The 13,211-nt window shown below is 34.3% G+C and overlaps 1 protein-coding gene across 2 annotated transcripts in view; it reads left to right on the forward strand.

The window, feature by feature from the left end:
- Positions 1-13,211, forward strand: part of LOC106052353 (RNA-binding protein 33-like) — a 65,624-nt gene that overhangs the window by 13,256 nt on the left and 39,157 nt on the right. The window contains exons 2-6 of one of the 2 annotated variants that reach the window (XM_056039269.1): positions 511-568; positions 3,110-3,243; positions 3,801-3,834; positions 7,047-7,270; positions 7,916-8,087. In XM_056039269.1, the coding sequence (XP_055895244.1) occupies positions 511-568; positions 3,110-3,243; positions 3,801-3,834; positions 7,047-7,270; positions 7,916-8,087 (622 nt within the window). The remainder of the gene's footprint in view (positions 1-510; positions 569-3,109; positions 3,244-3,800; positions 3,835-7,046; positions 7,271-7,915; positions 8,088-13,211) is intronic. The other variant, XM_056039276.1, reaches the window with a different exon arrangement.

The raw sequence follows: 13,211 nt of genomic DNA on the forward strand, positions 1-13,211 counted from the left end.
AAATTCAAAATCATAATAAGGTATTCATTACAGTGATTATTCTCTATTTTTATTCAAAAGAACACAGCAATAATCAATTATTCATTGACTGTGGTATGTCCTAACAAGATTTGCCACTTGTGGATCCTTTGCTAATTTATGCTGTTATTTTGTTGTCCTATTTTGTATATTGTGTATATGGTACTAGTCTTTGTCTGAATGTAGCTTTTAATATGAGTCATAATTTACATAAAATCATAGGAAAACGTTTTCTTGTCATTTTACGTAAATCCTGTACATAAGATATATATACATATTGCTACCACTATAGAATATTGTATAGTTCTTTGTCCTGACAAAGTCAAATCTTTCATGCTGATTTGTTGCATGATATCTCAAAAAAATATTTTATTAGCTTATTCACAGAGAGGCTAATTAAAAGTTGACCTAAAACTAGGATGTTATAGAATTGACCCATGTATAAGCTAATATTGTTAATAATAATAATAATATATCATATATACTTTCCAGTGATGAAGAATTGTTAGGCGATACTCTGGGAGCCAACATTTACACCAAAAGTTCTGAGGTATGAAAGTTTGCAAATTTGTGATTAAACTTAGACTTAAATCTGCTGACAATCAGCAACTTACTTCACTTGACATGGTTATTATTTCTATAACAACATTTTTATGTTTCAAAGTATAAGGAGCTAAAAAAAAAAATAAGCTAATATGTTGTTTAATTTGACCCAAACCTTTTTTTATTTGCATCCACCACTGTAACTGTGCGCAATTAAACTTTCAAAACATTTGTTTGGCTCATAAATTCTAGTAAAATAAATTCTGGGTAAAAAGGTGTAATAGTAATTATTATAACATTTTTTATTTAGCTGCTTAGAAACATTTATATTTAATAACGGTACCCTTTCAGGCCTTGTGATTTATAGGGCAGTTGATTTAAGGCTAATCTCTATGGCCAAGGGTGTCATGTGGCCAGCAAAATGACCAACCGTCTTTACTTCCCCCAACTAATTTCAAGTACCCATTAGAGTTGGGTGGACTCAATAGGGCTAATTAAACATTTGCGCACCATCTTATTGTAGTATAAACACTTAAAACACAATAATATAATCATACATCAGCAAATTTAATTAATTTTTTTAAATTCCATAATTACATAATTAATCCATGTACATACATTTTTGTAAGAGTCTGTGCATTATTAAAGTACAAAATAAAATTAATATTAATGAATTGCATTGTAATGCTTTAATAGTGAATACCCTTATTATAGTATTATTATATATATATATATATATATTATAGTACAACTTTCATTCTTATGGCATTTACAGAGCCCTATGGTACACAAATTTTGCGTATGCCGCCGCCTCTTTTTGTTTTACTGTAAACCTTGTAATAACAAAAGTCATGTTCCAGAAGTCATCCAAAAATATCTACTCAGCGCCAAAGATCACTGAGAATGGAGACCTCCCCCCCCCCCCCCCCCCCCCCCCTCCTTTTCACGTCGTAGACCACTTCACATATCTGGGAAACAAAGTTTCAAATGATGCATTACTTGTAAGGGAGGTTGATCACCATCTGGTCATGGCCAGTATCAGTATTGCTTTTGGTCTCCTCCAAGTGAGAGTGTGGTAAAATAAATCGCTCCGTCTGCCAACAAAAATCAATGTCTACCAAGCAGTAGTTCTCTTAACTCTTTTATATGAATCTGAGACATTGTTAATATACAGAAGCAACAAAGACTTCTTGAATGCTTTCACCAAAGTTTTTTGCACTCCATCATTGACATACAGTGGCAAGACCGCACTACAAATAGCGATGTTGTTGCCAATGCTGGTATAAACAGTATGAAGGGTCCAACAGTTATCTTATCGGAATAACGAGAGTCATGCTCCAGAAGTCACCCAATTATAAGTTACACTGGGGAGGACACATTTCTCATATAGGGGGATGAATGTATGCCAAAGGCAATGTTTTTTTAGTGAGATGAAAGGAGGTCGGCGTAACAGATGTCCCATGGAAAGGCTTCTTTAGAATACTAATGCAATGCTTTTTAGTCTCTTAGGAAAAAAAATTGCTATTTTACTATGTTCTAGACTGTAGAGGACTTGAGGGACTTTCTATTCTAATCGCCACATACAATGTCATTTAGAACACAAAGGGAACTTGATTGGTAGTCTTTACCCTATCACTTATTCTTATCATTATGAAAATATTTCTAAAACGAGTTCCGGTAAACATCTTCCTTAACAAATTATTGTAACTAGCAATTCTTGTAGATAGATTGAAACATTTGGTAATTCTTGCTATTGAGCGTGATCTATGTAGGAAATTAAATTTTTATGATATACTGTATGACTTCGCTACACGCAAGGGTCGTAAAGTAGTTCTGTACGTAGTAAAGAATGAATAAAATGCAAAGACAAATTTATTTTCTAATACAAACTCTTAAATTTCATTTATCTTATTTAAATTTGTAATAGATCTAGACTAACAAAAATAAAACGGTGAGATAAAAAACATTTTTACCAATTGTTTTTGTTTAGCGCAATTTCATGCTTTTAGCTTTTTCAATGGGCTATTATCATTATCATATCAATTGTCTGGTCAAGCTGGTAAAGAGGAGGTGGGTGGGGAGAAAAAAGGGGGTTTCTGGGTGAATGTTACCATGATGATCGCTTTTTAACTGCATTTTATTTTTTAAAAATTTGAATTCTAATTCTAGGTTTTGTAGTATATATTGTTGGTTTATTTAGTGACAACCTAATTCTCTACACATAGCATAAAGAGGACTAATTCAACTTATACTACCACATTTTTCAAGTGCAATTTCTTTCCCTTGTTTGATGCCAAACAAAATAATTAATTATCAATAGTTAATAAACTTATTGTTGTTTTTTTTTAATTGATTTTTGTTTTGTCATGTACAAGAAATAATTGTGCGAAATTTCAATTTGATCTGAGATTGGGTCTTGGGGAAATAGCATATTCAAACTTTTTAAAAGAATGAGTTGATATAAGCATTGTAAAATGATGATGTTATTTTTCAAAGTAGATAACACCAACTTTAAATCTAATATTTATCTCCATTTGGTATTGTTAAGGATTTTTTTCAGAATGACCTAATAGGAGAAGATGGTGATATTGATGAAGATGCTTTGCTTGGTGTTGAGAACACTGGAGGGAGTTCTGTCTCCATTTCATTTTCAAATGATAGCATGCATCCAGTCTCAACTAGGTAAGACTCATTTGAAACACTGTGAAAGCATGTATTCAATATGTAATTATGTAATAATTCCCACCCCCAAAATATTACCTTACATATTTGTTTCTCTGTATTATACATTACTGTTGTCTGTGCAGTGACCATGTTGTCTATAGGGCAGATGATATATAGGTCATCTGTTTCTGTGACCCACTGTTAAACAAGGGTTTCATGTGACCAGCACTATTATAGGTACCCATTAGAGCTGGTTGGACTCAGAGGCGCCCTTAAGATCCCAAAATTAAAAATCCCAGTTTTCACTGGGATTCAAACTCAGGCCCCCTGTTTGGAAGCCAAGTACTTTACCACTCAGCCACTGCACTTCCTTGTTAAGTGTACATTTCTTTCAAATCTCAGTATTGTTTATTAATTTTATACCTCAGTATTGTACATTACTATTTAAATTAATTAAAAGTAAAAAAAAAAAAGAGTGGTATGTTAAAAAAAAAAGTAATGCTATTTAATGATTTTGTTTTTTCAATGGCTTTATTTGTACAAAATAAATTATGTAGCTTTTAATTACATTGCAGACGTTTGTCTAGAGTACATGGAACAAGCCATCAGGTAAGATAATTAAAACAAGTAAAAGATAAAAAAAAATACTTTTAAAAAAATCCACATTTGTACAGCTGATCAACCTTGTTCTCATTATTATGTTGGTGCATTCAGATGACTACACCAATTTAAGAGATGAACTGCACAGTGGTTTCTAAATCAGGGAGCTCTCCATATAGTTTACTTTCTATAGGGGTGTTTTGGGGCCAGTGTCTTGTTCGGGCCTCTTGGTAAAAAATGCAGTCTTAAAGGACATGTTCAGCATTCTCTGGTGACAATCCACATGTGCAGATTTCACTGGTTCCAATTTTGAGCTTCCAGAACATATGTTGGCTCATTTCCTGTGTCCGGTTTTGTCGGGATAGTTTATAGTAGGTGTTATCTTTCTTGTGATTCGGATGAGAGCTTGTCTATTTCTCATTTATTCATTTCTTCTGGATAAGAGTTCAATGTTTAATTGTTTGTTGTCTCACACTTGGCAAGTGTGTCAGCCTTTTCATTTCCTTCTAATTCAATATGTGCTGGTATCCATTGCATAACAGTTGTTTTTTTTTATTTGTTAATTGTTTGTTGTCTCACACTTGGCAAGTGTGTCAGCCTTTTCATTTCCTTCTAATTCAATATGTGCTGGTATCCATTGCATAACAGTTGTTTTTTTTTATTGCTGTTGTTGTTGAGCTTTATAAGTGCTGTCATGAGTCATTTCATATTAATCATATAGGAGGAATCAGTTTTCCAAGCTTTGGAGGATTGTTTTCATTAGAAAGACAATCTAAATGTGAGGGTTACTTGGATGATTTGCTAGTGTGGTAGCTGCTAGTTCTAGTGCTTCCCTTTCTGCTCTGTGGCTGTCAGAGAGCTCTCCATTTGCAATGGATTTTTCTAGTTTTTCTCCATCAGGCCATTAGATGAGTATTCCAGCTCCTCCATTTGTTGTGGCTTTATGAGATAAACCATCCATGTAAACTCTAATCCACCTATTTTTAGGGTAATGAGTTTGTAGAAAAGAGTTCACTTTTTCCTTGAGCTCTGTTGGAATGTAGTCAGATTTTTTGATTATATTATCTATATGGTCTCTTATAGTAGGAAGTGAGCTTTGGTTTTAGGGTAGAGGTTCATTGTGTTGTTTCGTGGAAGGAGTTATTTTTTACAAGCTGGTCTTTCTTTTTTATGTTTAGAGATTCCTGTATGAAATTAGTCCTTTTGAGACGTTTTTTAAAGCCAGTTTTGTGGATTTTAGTTTTTGAGAAGGTTTCCATTTTAGTGAATTGGGAATGGATTTTCTCTTCTTTCATCCAGAGAAAAACCAGAGAAGCAGTTTCCTCCATAGCTCTTTTGGGTGTTGTTTTGATTGCTCCTGTCATTATCCTTAGACCAATGTTTTGAACCTTGTCGATTTTTCTTAGGTTGGTTTGGGCTGCTGAGCCCCACGCTGTGGCACCAGGTTTTATGTGACTAGTATAGGTCTTTTTCAGAATGTTGTGATTAGCTCCCCAGTCTGTGCCAACTAATTTTTTCATAAGGAATAGTCTCTGTATGCCTTTACTCTGTGTTTTTTCTATTTGCTTTTTCCAGGTTAATCTCAGGTCATAGGTGACTGCAAAACATGTAGGACTGTCATTTTTTTCAAAAGCTTCTTTATCTAATGTTAATTAGATAGTATATGTTGTCTTTTTTAACACATAATGATAATGAAATGAAAGCTAACATTCTTAATAAATTTTTTGCATCAGCATTCTCAGCCCCTGGAAACAAAGACATATTTGGTATTCCAGCTAGATTACTCAAAGAACTAAGCCACAAGTTAGCACCATTGTTCAAAATACTTTTTTCAGACATCGCTTAATCAGTGTAGGGTACCAAAGGACTGGAAGGAAGCTAATGTTAGTCTCCTATTTAAAGAAGAAGAAAAATCTGATCTGGAAAACTACTGACCAGTATCACTAACCAGCATCATCTGTAAAATACTAGAACACATAATGTGTAGCAACATCATAAATCACTTAGATAAACATAATGCCCTCATTCCATACCAACATGGCTTGAGGAAATATAGGTCATGTGAAACTCAAATAATAATTGATGATTTATCCATAGCTTAAATGTGTAGGGGGGACACAAGGTCAAGGCTAGTCACAAGAATGTGAGTCACATGATTAGATGATCATGAGCGTTAGGTCAATGTTTGTGAGTTAGGTAATGTCACCAAAAAGACAGGAAAAGAAGGGTGAAGTTTAAGATAGCATGAGCATGATTCTGGAGGTTTGGGGGAGAAGATTGTTTAAGGAAAGTTATTCCTTTTTAGTTAGTTGGAGTTAGGACTTCAAAAGCTAGAACTAGATGTTGCTAGTTTATTTGATCATTACTAATATTAGAGTATCCTGTATCTGAATTGTATTTACTGTATGTATATTTATTGTTTCAAGTTCGATTTTAAAAGAATTAAACTCAAGAAAATGGTATCTTCAGTTTCATTTTATAGCATCTTAGTAGTGTTTCGATTATATCAACAGCACTCTCAGATCCCATGTCAGATTATTTTGGAGAAAATACAAGTTAATCGCTTCAAAAAAAAGGTCGTGACATATCCTATCATGCAAGGATATTTTAAAGAATCTTAAAGTATCCATAGCATAAATGGAGGTTCTAACATACTTTATTAAACTCCGCTTAGTTCTAAAAGTTTTAAGGACATGGGACCACATTGTTTTTAATGCAAGAAAAAGATGAATGAAATAAGGGATGGCAATGACCAGGGCACGAACCAGTGACTCTCCACTACATTTTGCAACGCAGTGCTAAACAAATTAACTATTAGACAATTCAGATGTCCAAAATATTTTATATTAAGTCCCTAGTACTGCCTTTATATATGTAATAAATATATCTGAATAAAAAAAGTTTACTTCTAAAAAGTTAAAAAAAACAACAACAAAACTTTTATAATATGGAATTATAAACGTACACAGCACTGTTAAGAAACATACATAGTCTTGAATCTTTATTTAAAGTTTTTAAAAACAGAAACTGGATTTTACAAATAGGATGATACAAGTATGCATTCATAAAGTTGCATTTATAAATCTCTTATGTTACTGATATAGTGGTTACAAGGAATTAAAGTATAGTTTTAACAAGTAAACATTTGAACTCTTAAATACTGCACATTTCAATCACATTCAAGTTACACATTTGAATGTTGTTGTTTTTTCTCTTTTAAGCATGCAGACTCTCAGCAAGTTGTCTTGGTGGATGAACAGGCTTTTGTCTTTGACAAAACTGATACTGCAGACCTTGAGGATGAATTGAATATAGCTGGGGAAGATGAAGGGCAGTTTGCTGTTGGAAACCAGCAAGACTCTGGTTTAGTCTACAGTGAGGAAAACATTTACCATAATGAGCAAGCTGGTGTAGATGAACAAAACTTGGGCTACTCAGACAGCAGGTTTTGTAGATCTATCATTTGACTAAAACTTAGTCAAGTTCATCTTTTTCAGGAAACTTGAGTCATCAACTCACTAAAATCTTTATTAAATTTTATTTTTTTTTGAATCGAGTTTAATTAATTAAAAAAGACAGTTTACTTGCAATGATGTAAATATCAGGGATTTTTGAAAATCCTATTTAGCTCTTCCCAGAGCAGACATTTGATTATCTCCCCCTTTTCAGCTCTTTCAATCCTAGGCTAGGCCATGAATTGCTTAGTTGTGAAAGATTGAAGCTCCCTATAGTAGCAGCACCAAGCTTATCTCATTTTTTTAATTGGTGACATCTTAGTGTACCTTCTGGGCTAAGGCATTGAAATTGTGGAACCTCTGTCCCTTGAGATGAGCAGCCTGTTGTAACACCTTCTGGCAGGTGTACCAGTTGGCAGTGACCATTTCCTTAAATCCAGAGGGACATCAATCAATTTTGGCATTAGAACACTACACCATGACATTTATCACCACCATGCAACAGATCATCTCCTCTAGTTATCCCCCCCCCCTCTCCCCTTTTCCTCAAAATCTTCAGTTTTGGGCTTGCATTATGCTAGTTCCTATTGATATATACATTCCAATATTCTTCTGATTCTATGCTCTCCTCCCAGACTACTGCAATCCACTGCTGGGGAAATGGTTTATGACAATGTAAGTCATGAAGTCTATCAAGACACGAGTGGGCTCTACAGCAACTATTCTGTCTGTGCACAAGGAAACTCTGTGGCTGAATCATCAGGTGTTGAGCTTGGCTATGAACAACCAACTGAACAGGAAGAGCAGGTTAGGACTTTATTATTGACAACACAGATGCCTACTAGTATGCATCTTGCATATTTAGTACACAAATAAACAAAAAAATATATGAGTAAGATTTTTCATCTAATATGCATTGATTGTTGTTTGTTGGAATTTTATAGAATCTACATATCTAACTAGATTTATGTAAATTTAGAATGAGTAAATCTAGATGTGACCAGATGTCTTCTAGATCTAGAACTATTAGGTCTAGTAGTTCTAGGGTCTAGATGTCTTACTACTCAGAATCTTACTACTCAGAAGTAGCAATTTCTGCTATCATGGATGGATGGCTGCCTGGTCGTGCGGTTTGCGCGCTGGACTGTCGTTCGGATTTGTCGAGGGTTCAAACCCTGCCTGCTCCCATCCCCCGTCGTCCTGCGGGAGGTTTGGACTAGGAAGTAAACTATCTTCAACTCTGAAGGAACATCCGAAACATGTAAAAACAAAACAAACAATCATATAAAAAGATTTATCAATCTCCATTTCTTATCATTTATTGAAAAAAACACTTTTTTTTTTTTAAAAAAGAAAAATTTCGGATTTTGTGTTTTTTTTCAAAATTGTCTGGGCTGTTGTTTTACTTTACTATTTCACATTCAGGACAGTACTATTCTGGGGCATTGTTAAAAGACATGTAATTGACCTTATGCCAATCAACTATAAAATACTATAATCATCTAAAAAGAAGGTGATTAGGTCCTACGAGTGTCACTTGGTCAATCTAGTCATGCATCAATGACTCAAACTCTGCCAAATCATTGGTTTTGCTGGCTGATTCAGGCAACCCATTCAATGCTCTAATAGCACTAGGGAAGAAGAAGTATTTGTACAAATTTGTCCAAGCTTATGGAACAAGAAATGTGCCTTCATCTTTGTGTCTTTCTGAGTATTAGATTAGGTTTTGTTTTTATATTTGAAGATTATGGCTCAGTGTTTTATGTATAATAGCTACTTTACTTTTAAGTGTTCTATCCTGAAGGGTCTCTAAATTTATTGATTTTACTAAAGGTGTTACTCTAATCAAATATAAATATTCATTTGTTATGAATTTCACTGCTCTATTTCATGTATGTTTAGTTTCTTGATGTTTTCTTGAGTTTGAGGGGTTGATTCCTTGCACTCTCCTTCAACACATCTGTTTGATGGTTTTCTAAAACAACTTCAAGCATCAGCTGCCAGATTAAATAGCTTTATCTTGCAACAGCTGATGAGTAAAGCTGCATTCAGCAGACTCAATAGGCTAGCTGCTATATTAGAAGCAAGTTCATTGACGAATTTGGATTATCTGTCTGAAAAAATCTTTAACTCATTCAGTGCGGAGCGTCTATCCCATAGACGTTATGTCTGTCCCTAAATGCATGGAATGTCTATCCCATAGACGTTCTTACCCTACCTTGTTTTGTTGCATTTTTAAATTAAACTTTTTAACTAACAACAGAAAAACTATTTTTACTTTATAAAAGAGTTCTTCATCCTTTGTTTACATAGAAGTTAGAAGCTTTTGGCTTTATTTAGACATTTATTTTTACTTTTTTTACAATGTAAAAAAACGTCGCCATGACTACACTAGTCCAAGACACACCCACAATGTTTACTACTGAAGAATTATTCTAAAATTTATTACAAATAAATAGTAATAATGAAGAATTTGATCTAGATATATAGATTAGATCCAGGTAGGTCTAAATTACTCTAAATTTAGCGTATTTATATCTATATTATTAGTATTTAGATCTAAATCTATTATTGTCAGTAGGCTTGGTGTAGAGTGTAGATTGAGATTGACTAGATCTAAGCTTTTATCTCTAGATTTAGACTCTAGATCTAGATATATCTCTAGATCTAAGCTTATAAATAAAAAGAAAGGAAATGGTAGATCTACATCAAATAATCATCCACTGTGGGCATTTTTTACCCATTTTTTTTTTAGTATTGTTTATCTGTAAAAATCTACAACATCATGGCTATGCTTGTCCAAGACACACCCACAATTTTTGCAACTGAAAAAGCTTTATAATTGTTCTATTTATACTTCTATGAATAGTAGTAATGAATGAAGATTTAGATCTTGATCTACATTTAGCATAGGATGAAACAGACTTGGACATTATTAGCATTAAGATTTAGATCTAGTTTTGCCCTTAGGCTTAGGCTAGGTCTGGAATGTAGATAAAGGTTGACTAGATCTATGCTTTTAATACTTTTATCTTTACACCTGGGTTGATCCCTATAGATCTAAGCCTAAGATAAATGAAAACAACAGAAATGGTAGATCTAAATCCAATATTCATCCACCATGCTGGGCCTTTTCTTGGTATATTTTGTAGCCATTGTTATTTAGTATTGTTTTTCAGTAAAAATCATCACCATGACTATTGGCCTACTTATACTACTAGCGGATCCAGAACTTTGGAGTGGTGGGGGGCGATTTTTTTCCAAACCCTAACCCTAATGCCCAGTAAACCCTAACCCTACGCATAAACGTGCATACAGTGCGCACGCGCGCACACACACACACACACATATATATGTATATATATATATAAATATGAGAATAAAAAAAGCAGCATTTCTCAACCTTCGGCGAAAAACAAAACAACTGGGGCAGCACTATAAGGTTCTCTGGTGAAGTTCGGGGCGAAGCCCCAACGCCATAAGCGTTTTCTTGCTTTTTTCACTGCAGAAACGCATTCTCCTGACAAGTACAGCTCATCATTCATCAATGGAGTTCGGGGAGAAGCGTTTTCTTGCTTTTTTGACTGCAGATACGCATTCTCCTGACAAGTACAGCTCATTCTTCACAATGTAGTTCGGGGCGAAGCCCCGACGCCAAAAGCGTTTTCTTGCTTTTTTCACTGCAGAAAGGCATTCTCCTGACAAGTACAGCTCATTATTCATCAATGGAGTACGGGGCGAAGTGTTTTCTTGCATTCTTCTCTGCAGAAACGCATTCTCCTGACATCTACAACTCATTACCCATAAATGAAGTTCGCCCCGACGCCAAAAGCGTTTTCTTGCATTCTTGACTGCAGAAACGCATTCTCCTGACCTGAAGCTCATTATTCATACTATTAAAAAACGACCTTTCGAATAATGTTGTACTTGAAAAATATTCTAATTTGAATTTATAGGCCCATAATACATTGCAAATAAAGCCGATTTGTTCCTTGAAAAGATAGGATACCCCACGTATTTAGATTTTTGCTTTGAGGATCGCCGCCGGAAAAAAACTTATTCGATAAATAGTATTCAAGAAAACTGTAGTATAAATTGTGAGTTATAGTCCCAAATTTATTTAGCTAGAAAAATATCAGATTGAGTAAAGGTTGGGAAAAGGTGACTATGAAAACGTTATTTGAGTTTAGAACTCATCTCAATCATGACTCTTATACTGAAAAATTTCGTTTGAATTCTAACTTTTCCAATGCAAAGTCTTTCTTAAAATACTTATGATAACAACATGTGAAATTACAAAAACTCTGTCTGGAAATGGGAATGGCGGTAGATTGAAAACGATTAATCCTCGCTCCTTTACTAATTTCTGCTAAAGATTGCATTTGTTATTAAAGAATAGGGGTGGGGCGACTCGATATAAGAATTTAATTTATAGTATATATAAATTATATTAGTGACAGATTTTTAAATTTTGTAATTAAACTATAATACAAAAAGAAAAAGTATTGATATTTCCGATGGGGGAAATGCGATTGCATATATCGCCCCTCCCACCTGGTACAACCCTTTTTCATTTAAATTGACTAATGATACAATTTGAGATTAGAGTGTGGTACGACATATTTACAATGGGTCACATATCAATACGTAGTTTATATTATATAGATATTCAACTAATTTTATTCACAAACTATGATTCTCCACAAAAATAGGACCGCCCCCCCCCCTCACCCCACTGAATCGGCCAAAATACCAGAAAGGGAGCGACATAATATAAAATTTATATATTAATTCAACTAATTTTGTTCACAAACTATGATTTCTCCATAAAAACGGACCGCCCCCCCACTCAAAGGGTTTAGGTGGGAAGGGCAGAAGAGGTATTCGTCCCCCCCCCCCCCCCCCCCAACCAATCGGCAAACAGGGAACGACATAATATAAAGATTGGTTAAAATATCAATAACAAGTTACAGGGATATAGATATTTAATTGATTTGTTAGCAGGCTGTGTTCTCTACCAATAAATTGGACCGCCCCCCCCCCCCTCGAAAGTGTAGGGGGGGGCGGAATTGATACCATCGCCCCCTCCCGACCCCACCAAATCGGCCAACATACTAGAGGGGGGGGGGGGGCGAAATAATCTAAAAATATGTTGAAATATAAATAATTAGTATATATTTTTAACATAAGTAATAAATTCGTATACAAATTGTGTGAATCCTATACTAAAGTTCGCAGGGGGGTCGGCCGGTCGCCCCCCCCCCCCCCCCCCCCCCCCCCGATCCGCCAGTGACTTATACTGGTTCAAGTTGCACTCTGTCTTGTAAGTACTCCAAAAGGTTTACTACTAATTAAAAGTGAAATATAAAACTATTCTAGATCCATAATTTATTACAAAGGAATAGTAATAATGATCAAGGTCTAGATCTTAGGTATAATGAATTAGAATTTTTATTGTCCTTCAGCTAGTTAGAGATTTATGCTTTGATCTCTCGCTAGCCTATGTCTTGTACTGGTTTAGTATTAGAATGAAACATGTTCTAGGCAAATAAAAAGAAGATAAATCTAGATCTATATCCCATTGATTCAAATGTACATAATATTTGAGTACTTAGGATTGATAGATTTAGTACTGGTATCTATTGTTATTGGTAGAAATAATGGAATATTTTTTTCCCTTTTCTGACTAAAAAGTTATGTAAAAATAATAATATAATCAGTGATTCATCATCTTTTATTGACTGTTTTATCACATTTCTTTTCTAATATGATGTTTCAACAGTAATGCAAAGATCAAAATCTATATTTAGGTCTCAGAAGTTCTAAAGCTGGGTCGTATTATTTAGATTATAATTTGTATCTTATATTTAAATAGAAAGATATTTACATTTTCACATTCTCTATTAATTTACCTTTACTTTGTTCGTCCCG

This window comes from Biomphalaria glabrata, chromosome 1 (genome assembly GCF_947242115.1).
Source record: "Biomphalaria glabrata chromosome 1, xgBioGlab47.1, whole genome shotgun sequence".
NCBI lineage: Eukaryota > Metazoa > Mollusca > Gastropoda > Planorbidae > Biomphalaria > Biomphalaria glabrata.